Raw genomic sequence first — 17,823 nt, 5'->3', positions numbered from 1 at the left:
AAAAAGGAATTGGAGTGTACCAACGCGAGGCGGGAGGGGGCACTGGGATGAAGCAGAAGTATACCGCTTGGCCCGGAGGCTACGGGAGGACCACGAGCGGTCCTACATCTGCCGGGGGGTTCAAACAATGCGTGGAGGCCGGATGCAGCTGCTCCGGGGAGGAACTGCGTGGCCAGCGACTGGCAGCCGGCTCCGGACGCGCCACTTTTGGCTGCAGGGGGCAGTGGGCGGGGTAACGTACACTTCGGCCCGTACCACTCGGGCCGGGAAGGGGGTCGCACAAAGAGAGGGCAACTGACACCTGGGGAAGAGGTTCGCGTCAGAGCACCCAAGCGGGAAAAGCGGGTCCAGGTCGAACCCCTCAGGAGGGCAAGGAACCTGTTAGGGTTTGCGACATTTCAGGCTGCACAGGCTGGATTGTACTACTGTGCTGCCGGATAGGGGGCTCCAGGCTGGGACGTTAAGCAGGGCCGCAGCCGGGTTTATCTCACCAGAGCCATTGGGTCCAATGATGGCGGTGAACCTCTGAAATGGTCCGATAATCTGCCGACCCTTGTACGACTTAAAGTTCTCGATCTCAATCAGCTTCAGGAAACCCATGACCGTGGCGGCGCCGGCGGCTGTTAGAAAGGCCGCGCCGTACGCCCGCGAACGGGGATAGCCCGCGCGGGAAACACCGCAGTGCAGGCCGGGCGGACGGCAAACCTCGCGAGAATAAGTCCAGGCCTAACGGGATTTTCGGCTTCCGGCGCGGGCGGGGCCTTCGGGCTGACGTGGATGTTTTCTAGATCCGTTGCCAGGGCGCGAGGTTACGACAGGCGTTTGGGCCCCTCCCCACTTTCTTGTCGCACGGCAACGCAAACCGCCGCTACACCCAACGTAGCCTTGGAGGAGGCAGGCGGGGCCAGGAGGAATCTGCAGCTGTTGGGATGGGGGAAACCTGTCTGAAGGAGCAGATCCTTGCGGAGACAAGCCAGGAGTCACAGCAGGATTATGCCCTCCAGGGCAAGAGGAAGGTGGGAGCTCGGCTGCGGCTTTTGTCTGGCCGGCGGGAAGGCTCAAACAAGAACGGGGTCGGGAATTGGAAGGACCCCAGGGAGCGGAGGGCTGTACAAGAAGGAGGGGCCAGCGGGAGGATTCCGTGTTAGAGTTCAGATCTTGCTGAGGGTGGAGTAGGGTTGGAAGTGGAGTGGGGTGAGGTTATAGGTGGGATGGGGTGTGAAGGGGGATGGGGCGTGGATGGAGATGAGGATACTCTGGAGCGACTGGGATACGGGCTGGGGAAAACTATGGCCAGAGGTACTGTCCCTATCCCCCGCCTCCCTCCTGTTTCTCCAAGCAGAGTTCAGAGACTGCCGCTATAGCTGCTATAGTCTTGGACCTGATGCTAGACCCAACCTGGAGCTTCAAAATTGGGACTCCTTGCTGAGAAAGATATTTTGTGTGAACCCCTGGGAGTCAGGGTCCCTAAGCCAGTGCTCTCCACCTCTATCCTTCTTCCCTTCTCCCCACTTCATCTCTCTCTCTCCATGCCTCACCCCCATCTCATTCCCTCCTCTCCATCCCCCTCTGCCGTCCCTTGCTTCCTCCCTTCCTCTTCTCTCTCTGCCCTCCACCCCTATCAACCGCCCTGTTGCCCTCCTTCCTCTCTTCTGCCTCTGCCCCTGACTCTGCCCTTTCTATCCCCTTCCCCTCTGTTTCCCATCTTTCTATCCCTCTGCTCCATCCCCTCATCCCCCATCACTTTATACCTGCTTTTTACTAAGCCATGGCCTTAGCAGTCCAAGAGGCTGTCTGTGGAATCTTCCCCTTCAGTGTGACCTTATATTGTGGTGACAGATGGAATGAGTAGGCTGGCATTGGTGCTTAGACTTAGACATGAAAAGGGTCTGGTGGCTGCCACAGCCATTCCTGTGACTATTTTTTAAATGATGTCTGGAGGCTGGGAAGAGTCTTAAAGTCTTAGGACAAGTCCAGGAAAGTGAGAAAGCTTGGTTGATGCAATCTAGTAAATGAAGTTCAGTTGGGAGAAACAGTCATGATCAGGCTGAGGGGATAAAATGACCAAAGGACAGCAATCTCATATAATTGACAGGAACTACTGTTCCATTTAAGATGAAATGGAGCTTGGGGGGAAAAAAGTCAAATTGGATCCCTACTTCTCACACCATATACAAAATGCAATTCCCAAATAGATTAAAAACTTAAATGAGAAAAGCAAAACTTTAGAAATTTTAGAAGAATATATAGGAGAATATCTTTATGACCTCAGGGGATTTCTTAAATAATAAAAACTTTTGAGCTTAAAGGAAAAGATTGGTAAATTTGACTACATTCAAATTCCTCCAAATTAGAACATAAAGTGAAAAGATGGTAAGTGCACACAGAAAGCTTCTAAAGTATTGATACTGTTCTATTTTCTGGGTTCTGTGGAGGGTTCACAGGTGTTCATTTTGTTGTTATACTTCATAACTTACATGTGTTAACCATATTCTTTTGTGTGTATCAACTGTTACCATAAAATTATTATAAAATAATAATAAAGTGAAAAGACAAGCCACAAATTGGAGATATTTGCCACAGGTAAACTAAGAAATGATTAGTGTGTAGAATACAAAAGGAACTCCTAAAATTAATAGGAAAAGGACAAACTGATTTTTTTTAATGAGCAAAAGATATGAATGGGCACTTCACAGAAGAGAAAGAAAAATGGACAAAACACACATGAAAAGATGTTGCAACCTCATTAGCAATAAGGAAAATTCCAATTAAAACTGATAATTATAATTTTATACCCACAAGTTGGCAAAAATTAAAAAGTCTGTAATATCCAGTGTTGCTGAGGATGTGGAGTGGCTAGAGTTTTTATACACTATAGTGAAAGTATAAATTGGTACAATCTCCTTGGAAAACAACATTATCTCGTAAAGTTTAAATAGGCTTATGCCCTATGATCCAGCACTTCCGCTCCTAGGTATATGCTAGGGAAACTTTTCCACCTGTATATATGTCTCTTTTAATCTACAAGTCCTTTCTCTTTTCCTCTTGCAATTAAAAAATAAATAAACTGGGTTGTTTGTGCTGCTGGGTTGTTTGACTAGAGTCCTAGTCTCTCTTGAACCCAGTTCAGTCAGGCCCCAGCAAAAATGTTCTAATCAAGGTCATCAGCAACCCTCCCCTTCAAATTAGTCAGTTCTCAGTCTTCGTCTTACTTAACCCATCATCAGTTGCCCACTCTCTCCTCCCAAAGCACTTTCTTCACTTGGCTTCTCAGGCATTCCCATTTTTTCTCCCACCTCACTGGCCACTCCTTAGCTTCCAGTGCTGGCTCCTCCTCTCCCTGTCTCCCCTGAGGCATTCTTAACTATCTACAGTCCCTTAGAGATCTCTCACTGCCTCATAGCTTTAAATTCCTTATATCAGGCAGGATGGGCTAAATTATGCTGAGGTGACAAACAACCTCAAAATCTCAGCAGCTATATGTGGAAGCTAATAAATACAACAAACTAGTAAATATGACATAAAAGAAGCAGACTTACAGACATTGAGAACAAACTAGTGGTTACCAGTGAGGGGGTAGGGGCAATATAGGGGTGAGAGAGTGGGAGGTACAAACTACTGGGTGTAAGATACGCTCAAGGATGTATTGTACAACATGGGGAATATAGCCAATATTTTGTGATAACTGTAAATGGAAAGTAACCTTTAAAAAACTGTTTAAACGTGTGTGTGTGTGTGAGTTGTGGAAAAAAATAATATCTACTTCATAGAAATATTAAGAAGAATACTAGTAGGTCAAATATCAGCATTTTTATATGGTGCAACCTAATAAATGAGTTACTAATACAACATGCTTATAATTGCACATTTACAGTAAATGCTCAGTAAATGTTAACTGTGATGACAATAAAAAAAGAAAAAATAAAATCATAGGCTATATAAAGCTTAGTAAAAATATGTGCTACATAAGAACAAATTGTTTCTGACAGAGGCCCTGAGAAAGCCTTAAGTGATCTATTTTTGTTTATTTTTAGTTTCAAGCTATGTTATAGGTGGGTGAGGTTGCTGGTTAACTAAATTCCAGTTAGGTAAGGTCTTGCTATACAGAAGCAGAATAATAAAATTATTTTTAAAAAACTGTTTAAAAAAAAAAAACCTAAGGACAACCAATCCAAACAGCCACCTAGGCTTTCTCAAATAAAGCAAGTGCTTCAGCTATAGCCAATCAAATAATTTCCTTCCTTTCCATCTCTTCTCTTTAAAGATCTTTCCCTGAACTCTTCTTAACCACTTCTGGTTTGGCACTGCCCGGTTTGTATTTTGCTCAGATAAACTCTTAAAAAATGTTTTTTTAAGTCTCAGCAGTTCATAAAAACAAAGATTTCTCACTCCTGCTTCTTGTCCACTGTGGGTTGGCTACATCTCTGTTCTGTCATCACTCCAGGACTGAGGCTGAAGGGGCAGCGCTCACCTGGGACATTGCCCAGGTCCCACAGCAGAGAGTGAAGAGAGAAAGTGGCTATAATGTAATGGCTCTTAGTTCTGCTTGGGAATGGCACATGTCAATTCTCACATTGCAGAGGGCAAAGCAGATCATGTGGCTAACCTTGAGGACAATAAGATAAGGATATAGAATCCTTCTGTAAGGAGGAACAGCAATTTTTTTTTTTTTTTTGGCCACATGGGGCTTCTGGGATCTTAATTCCCCAACGAGGGAACAAGGGATCTAACCTGTGTCCCATGCAGTGGAAGCACAGAGTCCTAACCACTGGACCACCAGGGAATTCCCAACAGCAAATCTTTTTGAACAATAACAAAATTTACCATACTATATGTATGCTATCAGTGGGTATCTAATCGACCTCTCAAACTCAACACTTCGAAACTGATCTCCAGATCCTCATCCCATTCTGTTCTCCCCACACAGACTATTCAGTTGATAGCAACTCCTCTGACTGCCCCAGCCAAAATCCTTCAAGTCATTCTTAACACTGCTCTCTCACAGCACATCCAACCCATCAGGAAGTCCTGTTGGCTCTGCCTTCAAAATATATCCAGAATCTGACCACTTCTTGCTACATCCGCTGCTACCAACCTGGTGTGAGTCATCATCATCCCTTGCCTGAACGACTGTAATAGCCTCTTGTCTGGTCTCCCTGCCTCTAGTCTTGCCTCCCCTCCCCTCCAGTCTCTTCTTAACAGAGCAGCCAGAGAGATCCTTTAAAAATCAAAGACAGGACACATCACTCTCACTGCTCAAAATCCTCCAATGGCTGCCCATTTCTCTCAGAATAGAAGCCGCAGCCTTTACAATGGTCTATAAAGTCCTACATGCTCTGCACCCCCCCCACCCAATCTCTCTAATGTCATTTCCCACTCCTCCTTGCCTCCCTGCTGTCCCCTTGAACGTGTGCCTCTTCTGTCCACCTTAAGGCCTTTGCACTTGTTCCCTCGGCCTGCAGTGCTCTCCTAGTTATCTGCATAGGAGACTCTCTCACCTTCTTCAAGTATTTGCTCAAATATTACCTTCTCAGTTATGCCTCCCCTGACGTCCATATTTAAAATTGCAACATGCCCCCCACGTCCTTGGCACTTCCAATTCCCCTTATCCTGCTCTATATTTTTTCCTGAAGCTCTTATTATCTTTTTACAAACTATTTAATGTACTCCCCACTAGAAAGTAACTTTCACAAGGACTCAGATTTTTGTCACTTTTGCTCCTTGATGTCTCCCAAATGCTTAAAGGATCATCTGACAGTAGGTACTCCATAAATATTTGTTAAATGATAGAATGAACATGGGTGAAAAAAGCAAGATGCAGAAGAATGCATACTGTGTGATACTCCATAAAATTCTGAGACAAGAAAATGTTTTAAAATATTGTTCAGGGAGTTATGCACACACAGTACATTAATGCATATTAGTAAGGGAATGGTAACATTTTGTATAGTGGTTATCTCTTAGGGTAAGGATGAGGGAGGAGAGACATAAGACCCTTCAATAGTATTGATCATTCACTATTTCTTAAGTTGGGGAGTTGGTTCATGGGTCTCTTTTATCATGCTTCCTAACTTACATATGGCTTATATATATATTCTCCTGTATACATCAAATATTTTAGTTACAAAATGGTTAAAAGAGAGAGAGAGAGAGAGACCGGAACTAGTTATACGAGGAGTTGAAGAATGGTGTTCCAAACAAAGGAACATGGTGTACAAAGGCCCTGAGGTGGGAACAGTTGTAGTGTTGGAGGACTTGATAGGAAGCCAGTGTGCCTGGAGCACCGTAAGCAAGGGATAGGGAGGCATGAGATGAACTGGAGAGGTGTGCAGGAACCAGATCTTGAAAGCCCACAGTAAGGAGTTTGGATCTGATTGTAAGTGCAGTAGGAAGCCAGTGGAGGATTTTAAGCAGGTGCAAGACATGATCAGATTTAAGTTAGCAGAAGTGGTTTGGGCTGTGGCTTTGGCTGGCTCACGTGCCAAAACTGGGCCTCCCAAAATATGAAGGAACACAGGCAAATTTAAGCCCTCTAGCCTTTCATTTGACTGGAGAATAAGTAATAAAAATAAAGGGGGAGTGGTGGTGGCATTTACTGAAACGGGGAAAACTAAGTAGAACATAATGTAAAAGGGATGTTGTAAATGAGTTGGAGACTTGGAAAGGTGAGCAGGGGTCAGATCATGAAGACTCATAAATCTGGCAAAGGGGGTTGGACTTGATCTTGTAAACACTGGGGAACCATTTGCTTTAAAGCTGCTTTTAAGGGTTTTAAGCTGAGGCGTGCCATGGTCAGATTTGCTTTCAGAAAAATCACTTTGGTAGCCAAGGCAGAGAAAGAGGTAGAGAGCATAACACTAGAGCAAGGGAGGCCAGTGAGGCTCCTGGGAATACTGTCTGGCACCAGCTTGTGAGGCCTGAATTAGGGTGGTGACAGCAGAGATGGAGAACACAGATATGAAATATGTCAGGAAGTAAAATCAGTAGGAATCAATAACTGGTAAGATACTGTGGGGAGAATGGAATGGGGGTGGGGGTGTAGTCAAGGAGGATGGTTAGCACTGATTGGCCATTCACCTCACTCTTGCTCCAGATATATAAGGTAGACCCACCACCAGATCTCAAGGAGGTGGCAGCCATAGAGGCTAGAAGAAATCAAGAAAAGGAGCAACAGAGCCAATTCTTCAATGTGTGGACCAGAGAAATGCGGGTGAGTGGGCAGCAGGGACTTTCTCTGGACCAGGGGCCACCTCACTCTTACACCTGGAGAGGAACATAGCAGTGCCCATCACAGCCCCTCCCTCATTCAAGCAGACTGTAGGGCTAGAAAGGAAGGAGAAGGGTGAAAAGGTACTCACCCCCACGTGTGGGAAGAGCCTGGGAAAGGGGACTGGGGGTGCAGGGGAAGAGACTGGGGTTAGAGGAGCCAGTGACAGCTGACTTCTCCAGTCAGCTCTGGGCCAAGTGGCCTGGTTCTCAAGAGACAGGCAAATGGAGCCGAAAGAAGTCTATAAAGAATATTTGGGGGCTTCCCTGGTGGCGCAGTGGTTAAGAATCTGCCTGCCAATGCAGAGGACACGGGTTTGAGCCCTGATCCGGGAAGATCCCACATGCCGCGGAGCAACTAAGCCCATGAGCCACAGCTACTGAGCCTGTGCTCTAGAGCCCATGCTCCACAACAAGGTGCAATGAAGAGTAGCCCCCACTCGCCATAACTAGAGAAAGCTCAAGCCCAGCAACAAAGACCCAATAGCCAATATTTTGTCAGCCATAAATAAATAAATAAATAAATAAATATATTAAAAAAGAAAAAAGAATATTTGGTATTGCATGCATATGCCTAAACTTTCTGGAAGGCTACATAAGAAACTGTTAACTGTTCCCTGGTGGTCCAGTGGCTAAGACTCTGTGCTCCCAATGCAGGGGGCCGGGGTTCGATCCCTGGTCAAGGAAATAGATCCCGCATGCCACAACTAAAAGATCCCATATACTGCAACGAAGATCCTGCGTGCTGCAACTAAGACCCAGTGCAGCCAAATAAATAAGAAAATAAATAAATATATTTAAAAGAAAGAAACTGTTAACCAGCCTGAGGGACAGAGATGGGAGGGACACTTACTCTTCACTAAACTGTATTCCCTTTTGCACTATTTTGAAACGTTTTAAATGAATTATCAAAATAAAGAGAAAATATTGATAGTTTAAGAAAAAATAGATTGCTGGCTGGGTGGATGAGTGGTGTGACTGAGATCTAGTTGGTAAGCGTTTCCTCAGGGCCTGCTCTGTGCCAAGCACTGGGTTGGGCAGTAGGGATACAAAGCTGACTAAGGCCCAGTCTCTGCCCTTAGCAGGCTCATAGTCTGGTGTAGGAGATAATCAATAGAGGCAAACTTCATTATAGTGTGGGCAGTGGGCCCTAGATTCTATGGGAGTAGCACCTGCTGGAGGGGTCAGGAAAGTGAAGTCTGAGCTGGTCTTAAGGGATGAATAGGAGTTTGGGTAAAGAGGGGAGGAAAGAGTGTTCCAAGTGGAGGGAGATGCTGGAGCAAAGGCTATCAGTATGAAACAGCCTAAGATGTGCAGGGAACTGTAAGCAGAGCTTCTGAGGGTGGGAGAGGGGAAGAGGGTGAGATGAGGCTGGAGACAGAGGAAGAGGCTAGACCACTGAGGGACTTACAAACCATGCTGAGATGGTAGAACATTATCCAGTAGGTACTGGGGATCCTATAGGAGGATTTTGAAGCAGGTAAATTCTGAGCAGTCTATGTTAGAGCATTCGAGGCCCACTGCTGGGCCCGTACCTTGATTTAACTCATTTCTTTGGGATCAGGTGGATGCTGAAGCCCTGAACAGCCAGGTGGAAGAGAAAAAGCTTAGGAAGGCAAAAAAGCAGAGCAAGGTGGCAGCTTATGGTAAAAGCCCAAGGCCAGGGGCCAGCCAAAGAAGAAAAGCAAGGGCCGAGTGGGATAAGGCAGGGCAGTTCTGCTTCGGAGTGGGGCCTGAGGCCTGGGGTGTGGTAAGACAAACCAGATTGACCTTTGGGAACAGTGGCTGTGCTGAGTGGGCTCTGTCCCTCCCATGGGGCCTTCTCCATGCCCCTACCCACCACCCCCAGGTACCAACCAGGTGCAATATGATGTGGTGGCTCAGATACTACAGAAGGAACAGGCAGAACGGACAGGTCGGCTGGCCAAGAAAATGCAAGTTTCGGAAGCAGAAGCAGCAGCTCAAGAAAAGGCGTGAACTTGACTTTTGGGATTCAGACCGACTCTGGAGGGAGTTTCCAGCTCATCTTGGTGACAATGATCCCCACTGGGGCCCAACCAGCCTGCAGTGCTTCTCTGGGGAAGATTTGGACAGGGCCATATGCCTGAGAATGCAGCAGGAAGAGTTCATGCACAGCCTGGAGAAGCCGCTGCAAGAGCAACAGCAAGCCAGAGTTGAGGAGAACTGTGCAGGTAAGCAGCGGGGCCCTCCAGGCTGTGACCTGAGGCCTAGTGGGGAGTCATCCTGAGCTGGATACAGCGCCCAGAAGACCAGAACTGTGTGGGGAGGTCCAGTTACCCATAGGGGCTGATGCTGAAAGGTTAGACTGAGCAGGCCCCAACCTCCTTGACTTCCTTCATCAACTGACAGTATAGCCACTGATCCCCAATCAGCCTGGCACTCCATTACCTGGAGGCAGCATAGTGAAGACAAACCTAATGGCTCTGCTGCTTACTAGCTGGTTTGGGCAAATGAATTTTCCTCTCTGTGCTTCAGTTTCCTTATCTTTAAAATGAGGAAATGAATCCATACCACAAAGAGCTCGTATGAGAATGAAATGAGATACTGTAAGTAAAGCACAAGCGTCAGTGCTCAATAACCAGTAGCTACTATCAATATTATTATGACATCTGTGGCTATGTCCCCCTTTTCCATTAGAGTAAGCCTTTCACAGGCAAGGACCATCTCTTATCTACTCACACTGCTCACCTTTAAAGCCACTCCTGTTATAGCACCCTGTTCTGTTATACCGCTTATCACGGAGGTAACTAAGTATCTGAAAGTATTTGTGGAATGTCTGTCTTCTCCCCAAAATGTCAGCTCACTGAAGATGAACCACATATCTCATTTCCACCCCTATATCCCAGTTGCCTAGTACATTGTCTGCCACAGTGTCAGGAGCTCAATAAATCATTGTTGAATGAACAATTGACCAATGTAAACAAGAAAGGCACCCTACCCTCCAGGAACCCACAGAACCATGCCTTCCAGAAAATCAGTGTAGAGTAAGAGGAAAAGATACATGCACAAGTCATTTACCAGCACATATCTATACTTTAACGCTGCGTTAGGTACTATGAGCGGTACTGTGATAGAAGTATAGACAGGACACGGAGGAAACATCAATATGGGAGTGGTCAGCTCTCACAAAGGAGAGGAGGCAGGGCAGGGGGTTGGCACAGGCCCGCTGTCAGGAACCAGTTTTGGAAAGTTGGGTACAATTTCGGCAAGGCAGAGAGTGGGAATGAGAAAAGGTCATTCTAGGCAGAGCAGGTAGCAAAAGGAAGAGCTAACCTTTGCTGAGCACTTACTGTATACCAGACACTGTGTCAAGCTTTCTACCATGTATTAACTCATTTTATCCTCACGACAACCCTATGAGGCAAGTACTAGTAGTATCCCTATCTTCGGTGGAGGAAACTGAAGAACAGAGATGTTAAATAACTTGCCCAAAATCATACAGCTAGTGGGTGATGGAGGCGGGAAGTGCGGGAAGTGAACTCAGGCAGGCTGGCTCCAGAGCCTGCACTCTTGACTGCTACGCCACACTTGCTGTCAGTCACCATGAGAAACTGGGAACTCAGAGGCCAAGGGAGAACTTTCAAAGAGGGAGTCATCAATAACGTCAAATGCCCCAGAGAAGTTCAGATAGGAAAAGAATGAGACTTGAAAATGAGATTTGGAAAATGAGATTTGGAAATTAGGAGTATTTGGTGATTTTTGTCAGAACAGTTGCAGTGGAACCAGGGGCCAGCTGCCCAATGGCAGCAGGCAGGTGTACGAGAAGGTAGAGCAAGGCAACAGGGACAGCAGAATGCTGGGAGAGAGTCTGTGTAATGTCATGGAAGGAGCATGGGCTGATTCCTCGAGAGATCCGGATTCAAATCCCAACTTACTACTTGCTGGCTGTGTAACCTTGGGCATTTTACTTCACCTCTGTACCTCATCTGAAAAATGGGGCTGATCTTTCCTCTCTGGGTTGCTACGAAGAGTGAAATGAAACAAGGCACCCCTATCCTCCCTTCCCCTGCCCTCCAGTCTCTGAAATCTGTGTCCCTGTGCCTCTCCAGAGCCAACCCCTCAACCTATGCTCTGGACCCCATTCCCCCTGCCTCCCACACAGGCTGTGCTCCCTTTAGGTACTCCCCGCTGGGTTCTCAACACTTGCCCTTCCACTGGCCCCTTCTGTGAAGGCTGTAAGCATGCTTGTGTCTAACCCTTCTTAGGAAAAAAACAAAAGTCTCCCTCCACTCTGTGATTCCTCTAGATGCTGTGAGCTAGCTGTTTTCCTTTACAACCATACTTTCTGAAAAATCTGCTTCCACTTGCTCTTTCCTTCCGAACTTTCCAGTCACACCTCAACCCCTGAGATCTCATTTCTCCCCACACAACTTCACTGACACTGCTCTTACTAAAATCATCAATGCCCTTTGTGTTATCAGGTACAAGAGGCTCTGTTCAGTCTTTTCTCCTTGACTGGGACTTTCTTGCTACACTTGACTATGATCACATCTTCCTTCTTGAACCTCTCTCTTCCTTGGCTTCTGTGACAGCACATTCTGCTTGTAGCTCTCCGATCATTCCTCCTGTCTGCCCTTTATGGATTCCTCTTCCTTCTACTTCTTCCTTCTTGAGACTCTGTCCCTGGTGCACTCCTTACCCTGCATACTTGCCTCAGGCACCCTCGGTCCTCATTCTGGTTTCAGCTAAAATGTCGCCACCTCTGTGCTGAGGACTCTTTACCTGCAGAATCAGATATCCAGGTGCCTGCGGACCACCTCCAACTCAGCTTCCTAAACAATTCATCAGTGCTCCCTAACCTGCTCTAAATTCTGTATCCTCTAGTTCCAGTGGTGGCCACACGATGCATGGAGTCATCCCAGCCAGGACCCTGGAAAGCATCCAAGTCTTTCTTCTCCCTTACTCCCTCATCCAATCCATCAAGTACTGCTGATGTAACCTCCATATATTTCCCCTCCATCCTTTCCATCACTGGCCTGGTTTGAGCCCTCCCAACTGGCCTACTGCCTTAGCCTCCAAGATGGCTTCCCTACATCAACTGTCTCCCACCAGCCTGACTGTCCTCTATACTGGCCACCAAAAGGAGCTTTCTAAAATGCAGATCTGTGTCACCCCCTTACTTAAAATCCTTCCATGTTCCCCACCACCTTCAGGGTCAAGTTTTTAGTCCTTAGTCTGGCCCCTGTAGAGCTCCCTAGTCACTTGCATTTTATGCTCTAGGAAGAGCAGACTATTTGTAATTTAAGATACAGACCATGCTGTTTCTTGGCTTCCTTCATTCATTTGATAAATATTTACTGAGCACCCACTATGTGCCAGGCTCTGATGCAGGTGCTAGGGCATGGTAGTGGATAAAACAGACAAAAATCCCTGCTTTCACAAGGGTTACCTTCTAGTGAGGAGAGAGACAGGCAATAGACAAAAATAATTAAGTAAAATGTAGGGTATATTGGATGGTGACAAATGCTAGGGAGAAAAATAAATCAGAGAAGGAGGATAAATGTTGGGGGCAGGCAGGTGGCAATTTTAGGTATGAGAGACAGAAGGCCTCACTGAGGCGGTAACATTTGAGCAAAGACCTGAGGGAGGCAAAAGAGCACGAGACAAGAGCAACGTTTATTGCAAATCCCTGAGGCAGGACCGTCTGGCATGTTCTAGAAACAGCAAGGAGACTGGTGTGGCTGGATTGAAGCAAAGTTTCAATACATTTGCTCATGCTGTGCTTGCAGCCTGGAATGCCCTTTGCCCTTTCTGACTATATGCAACATGTATTTCAAGGATCACCTCCTCCTGGAAGCCTTCCTCTCACCCAAAGCTCTCTTAATGCCCTACATACATCTCTGTCATTGCCCTTACCACATTGTGGTATGATGATCTACATTTGATCCATCTCCTCCATTAGACAAGGAACTCTCTGAGGACAGGATCTAATTCATTGGTATCCTCAGAACCCAACACAGGGCCCTTAGACTGAGGCTCAGAGATGAAATGATTTCCCCAAGGTCACACAGCCCAGAAGCAACAGAGCTGCATTGAGACTCCAGCCCATTGGAGGCATCTTTCAGTGAGGGACCTGAGAAATTCTTGTTGCTGTCACTTTGGTTATCCCTGGCTCGAAAGAGTACCTCCTTCCACACATCCCTCCAATGAGGACATTACCCCCTTCCGAAACATACATACACATACATCCACAAAGCTTGCTGAACAAATGGCTGAATGAGTGAACCAGAAATGCAGCAAGCCAGTACAGTGCCCTGACCGTATTTCTCTGTGTAGATATGCTCAGTGAACAGCTGCGCCTAGCCGTGGACTTGCAGGCCACCCAGCTGGCCAAGCTGGAGGACTGCTGCCACAAGGCCATAATGTCTGCCATGGCCAACGCCAACAAGGCCCAGGTACGTATGGCCAGAGCCATCCAGTGCACCCGGCTCTCCCCAGTCCCCTGAACAAAGTCCTGGGGAACCTCAGCCACATCTTTCCCCTCACAACCCTTCTCGAATCAACACCAGCCCTCTCATCTACCTGAGGATTTCCCCCTTCACCCAAGGGCCCTCTTAGGGCAGACGGTCCCCTTCCCCACCTCCAGACTCAGGATGACCTGAGAACAGAACACTGCCCTCCCTTGCCCAGCCTCTTAGTCTAAGGGCTTCCAGAGGGCAGGGGAGTTCCCTGCCCATTCCACCCCTTCCCCCACCTTAAGTCACTCAAAGGCCATGCAGTATCTGTTCCTTCTCTCCCTGAGATGGAGGAGAGTAGGGCCATGTCTCCCCCTCCCCTGTGACTGAGAGCTCCCTGAGGTTGGGCATCCAAATGCTCACATTCGGGGGCCCCACCAGGTAGCTAAGATGGCTAAGCAGCAGCGCCGTGAGCATCAGCACCAACAGGAGGACAACCTCATGGAGAACCAAAACCAGATCACAAGTGAACTACTGACTGAGAACCCCCAGGTCGCCCAAAACCCTATGGCTCCCCACAGCGTCCTGCCCTATTGCTGGAAGGGCGTGATTCTAGAGCAGAGAGCTGCCATCAGGAAAGTACAGGAGGTGCAACACCATGAAAAGGAGGCACAGCGCCAGACCGAACAAGCACTGGATACCAAATGGGAAAGCCAGCCCATGTGCTTGGCCCAGGCAGCAATGGAGCTAGAAGAGCAGGAGAGGGAGCTGTGTGCTGAATTTCGGAGGGTACTAGGCTCCTTCAACCAGCAGCTGGCTAAGGAGCAAAAAGACCAGTGAGTTCTAGGGGGTGGCAGCAGGGATGAATGCCAAGGGAGGGTGGAGACGGATGGCAAGGGCCAGGCAGAGAGGGAAAGCCCATCACCTGAGGCCTCTGGATTTCTATCTGAATTCAATAATCTACACCAATCAACCTACAGCCCAATATCACTTGCAATTCAACACCAGCAGCCGCTGAGCTCTGGATGGTCATCTCTCCCTCCTCCATCAATCAAGCTCACAGAGGCTGAGTCAAGAGAGGAAGATGATCCATTTCCCAGTGGGAGAGCTGAGCCAGCACCCCCACCTTTGACCCTAGGTAATAAAGTTATTCACTAAAATCAAGGCCACGTGTTGTAATAGGACACAAAAGGTGTGAGGTACTGCCTTTCCCGCCCCACCCCTGGGCTCTGAGCATGCAACCCTGTCAGAGTCTTCACCCATTCACCTTTCTTCCCCATGCCAGTTCCCCCAGCACACAGTGCTGCTCGCTCCCCTGTGAGAAAGAGACTTTATTAGGCACGAAGGGTGACTGGTGGGCAGAGGTTACAAAATGGCTACTGGGCTTCCTCCCAAGCTGGAGTAGAGTACTCCAGGAAGAGGAGGGACAGAGGAGCCTGTGTTTTCTCTGCCTTCCCCCTTCAAGGCTGCATGCGGATGGCCCCATCCAGCCGGATGACCTCTCCATTGAGGAATGGGTTCTCGATGATGGCCTGTACCAGATGAGCATACTCAGCAGAGTCACCCAGTCGGCTGGGGAAGGGCACCTGGCTGGCCAGGAAGTTGCGCACTTTATCTGGGAGGGTGGTCAACAGCGGAGTGCCAAATAGGCCTAGACAAGACAACCAGAGTCAGAGACCCACCCTCGCTTTCATATTTACCTGGTCCCTCCTCACCTTAACCCTACTTGTGGTGCTTCCCTATGCCCAGAGATAGAAGGCTGCTGCTGTTTAGATGGTAAATACCTTCCCCTCTCAATTGCCCACAGATCCCATCCAATCCCAGGTGTGGCAGGGAGGGGATATGTCTACCTGGAGCAATGGTCATCACCCGGATGCCCATGGGAGCCAGATCCCGAGCAATGGGCAGTGTCATGCCCACTATGCCCCCCTTGGAAGCAGAGTATGCAGCTTGTCCAACCTGGAGAAGGAGTGGAGGTCACAGGGGGAAGGGGCCCCAACAAGTCACCAAGGCACAAGCCTTGCCCCTACTCACACACCTGGCCCTCAAAGGCAGCTACACTGGCTGTGTTGATGATGACCCCACGTTGGCCTCCCTGGTCTGGTTCATTCTGGCCCATCTCACCAGCTACCAGGCGGATCACATTGAAGGTGCCTATGAGATTCACCTGGAGGACCAGTAGAGACATGGTGTAGGACCTAAAGCAGAAGCAGTCTTTTGTCCCCTAAAAGCTTTGGGGACACCCACAGCCAGATACTTCTTACTACTACCCCTGGAGAACCTCTAAGGCCTTACATTGAGAACTCGCTGAAAGTCCTCCAAGGTATGGGCCTGGCTCTTCTTTAAGTTGTATGTCTTGCTGGCCACTGCAATGCCTGCACAGTTGACTGCCACATCCACACGGCCAAACTTTTCTTTTGCTAGAGTCAGGGCTGCTTGCACGTCCTTCTCTGAGGTCACCTTCAAAGGGAGAAGTGGAGAAGGTATTCATCTCCCATCACACACATACCACTAAATCTTGAGGAGGGGAGGACAAGGCAGGTTCACTCTTTGAGTGACAAGAGAATTGTGTAAGCAAGGGAGAGGCCAGGAGAAAGAAAACTCGAGAGTGGGACAAAGGTGAAAATGTTAGGTAATACAGAGCAGTGTTTCAAAACATTTTTGAAATCCATACCCTCTTCTGATAAATTCACATACCCCTGGAGATTCTCAACTGCTGTGGATCAGAGAAGTTTTGAGAATTATTGATATGAAGATAAACTAGCTTTTTTGTACCCGTACCTGCTAAGATAATTTCGTCAAGCTTTACTTCCTGTAGTTTGTTTCATGAAAAGTTTTTTGACTTTGTAAATATAAAATTACAGGGCACAATATGCATTTTCAAACTATACATACTTCTTTGAGGAGATTCTGATATGGCCAATTCCCAACCCCTCCGTTGTGAAACCCAGCTTTAGAAATTCCTTACCGCAGGCGTTTTGAAAATGGCTCAGGCCAAAAGGGAAAAGGAGATGGGTCCACTGCCCACATAGACGGTACCCTTATGAAAAGGGACCCCATGGGAGAGGTGAGGTAATCCCACTTACGTCCGCTGGGGCAAAGGCGCAGTTCTTCCCTAACTTCTTGGCCTGGGTCTCCCCATCCGAGTTGGGCAGGTCGAGAAGTACAGCAGTGGCCCCCTGCCCCACCAGTCGCTCCGCCGTGGCCAAGCCGAGGCCCGAGGCTCCACCGGTTATTACGGCGACCAGACCCTGTGAAGAGGGGCACGGTCAACAACTATACTGTACAGACCACCCCGACCCTTGCATCTGCCCATTTTCCAGGCTTCTGCGAGGGAGGCTCCTGGTCACCCCTGCGGTTTGACCCAGATGTGCCTCCTCACTTTAACGATGGGACCTCTGGGTGTCTCATCCCCCAGAAGCCCATCCAGACACCCCGCATGCACGTGCCCCAGAGAGTTGACCTTCACCTCCCGAGGCCAACCGCCGCAATAGCAGGCCTCGATAAGAGTAACCCTTTCTGCCAGCACCGATCTCTCCCCCCTAGTTCTACGGCCGCGCCGTCCCAGCAGGTGCAGCGGGGCAAGAAGCAGGGACGAAGACCCGGTTACCTTCACGCTCCGACACGCAGCAGCCATCTTGCGCTGGCCTCTCTACAAGCAGGACTGCCGGGCGCTCGCTGGTTGGCCGAGGCAGAGCCGTGGGGCGGGGCCGGCGAGGCTGGCTGTCCGCGGCTAAGGACAAACGGCGAGTGCCGGCGGCTAGCGTCCAAGACCCGAGAGCACGCCCGGGCAAGGTCCCGGCCGAGAGTTATTTCACCCGGGGGAGAAAACAACGAGTAGCAGCATCGCACCACCACAACCTCCGGCCTTTGGGCAAACGGCCACCTCCGCTGGGGGGAGGGGGACAGGAGATTGAGCGTGTGTACCTTACTCCTCGGAAAAAGCCTCCATTCAACATTCATATGTTTATATCTGAGAGACTCCTATATGCCAGGCTCTGTGCGGGGCACTGGGGATAACCAGAGGAATAATAAAAGGTTCATGCCTTACGAGGGGGAAGTTGGAAAAAGTTCAATTGGAAAAAGAGATAATTACAGTACAGACACACGAAGGAAGGGACAAAGAACCAGATTCTAGAAC

At 48.4% G+C, this 17,823-nt stretch overlaps 3 protein-coding genes across 5 annotated transcripts in view; 1 reads left to right on the top strand and 2 right to left on the bottom strand.

Moving 5' to 3' along the window:
- Window positions 1-707, bottom strand: part of SMC1A (structural maintenance of chromosomes 1A) — a 32,579-nt gene extending 31,872 nt beyond the window's left edge. Inside the window, exon 1 of one of the 3 annotated variants that reach the window (XM_089904522.1) lies at window positions 492-707. In XM_089904522.1, the coding sequence (XP_089760648.1) occupies window positions 492-600 (109 nt within the window). In that variant the 5' untranslated portion in view covers window positions 601-707. The remainder of the gene's footprint in view (window positions 1-491) is intronic. The other 2 variants (XM_089904520.1, XM_022566319.3) reach the window with 2 other exon arrangements.
- A 222-nt stretch (window positions 708-929) lies between these two features.
- Window positions 930-14,949, top strand: RIBC1 (RIB43A domain with coiled-coils 1). Its single transcript, XM_022566322.3, is given in 8 exon segments — window positions 930-1,016; window positions 7,094-7,210; window positions 8,831-8,912; window positions 9,116-9,203; window positions 9,205-9,458; window positions 13,564-13,682; window positions 14,124-14,518; window positions 14,613-14,949. Coding segments are annotated over 8 exon segments (1,230 nt in total). The 3' UTR covers window positions 14,701-14,949.
- A 46-nt stretch (window positions 14,950-14,995) lies between these two features.
- On the bottom strand, window positions 14,996-17,388 carry HSD17B10 (hydroxysteroid 17-beta dehydrogenase 10). Its single transcript, XM_022566321.2, has 6 exons — window positions 17,293-17,388; window positions 16,769-16,933; window positions 15,978-16,142; window positions 15,721-15,849; window positions 15,533-15,641; window positions 14,996-15,333 (listed from the first exon to the last, which is right to left on the bottom strand). The coding sequence occupies exons 1-6, from the start codon at window positions 17,317-17,319 to the stop codon at window positions 15,143-15,145; spliced, it is 786 nt and encodes a 261-aa protein (XP_022422029.1). The 5' UTR covers window positions 17,320-17,388; the 3' UTR covers window positions 14,996-15,142.
- Window positions 17,389-17,823: the final 435 nt, after the last annotated feature.

The sequence above is a fragment of the Delphinapterus leucas genome, chromosome X (assembly GCF_059928025.1).
Source record: "Delphinapterus leucas isolate spDelLeu-1000000601 "Yukka" chromosome X, BTC_Dleu_Yukka2, whole genome shotgun sequence".
Classification (NCBI taxonomy): Eukaryota; Metazoa; Chordata; class Mammalia; order Artiodactyla; family Monodontidae; genus Delphinapterus; species Delphinapterus leucas.
Note: the sequence above shows the minus strand (reverse complement) of the source record. Positions and strands in the feature narration are given on the sequence as shown.

Coding starts and splice junctions, on each gene's coding strand:
- HSD17B10 (XM_022566321.2), bottom strand. CDS start 17,319: ATGGCTGCTGCGTGTCGGAGCGTGAAG. Junction 15,850..15,977: donor ACTTTCAGCGAGTTCTCAAT/GTAAGGCCTTAG, acceptor CTGGTCCTCCAG/GTGAATCTCATAGGCACCTT. Junction 15,334..15,532: donor GGTGATGACCATTGCTCCAG/GTAGACATATCC, acceptor TGTCTTGTCTAG/GCCTATTTGGCACTCCGCTG.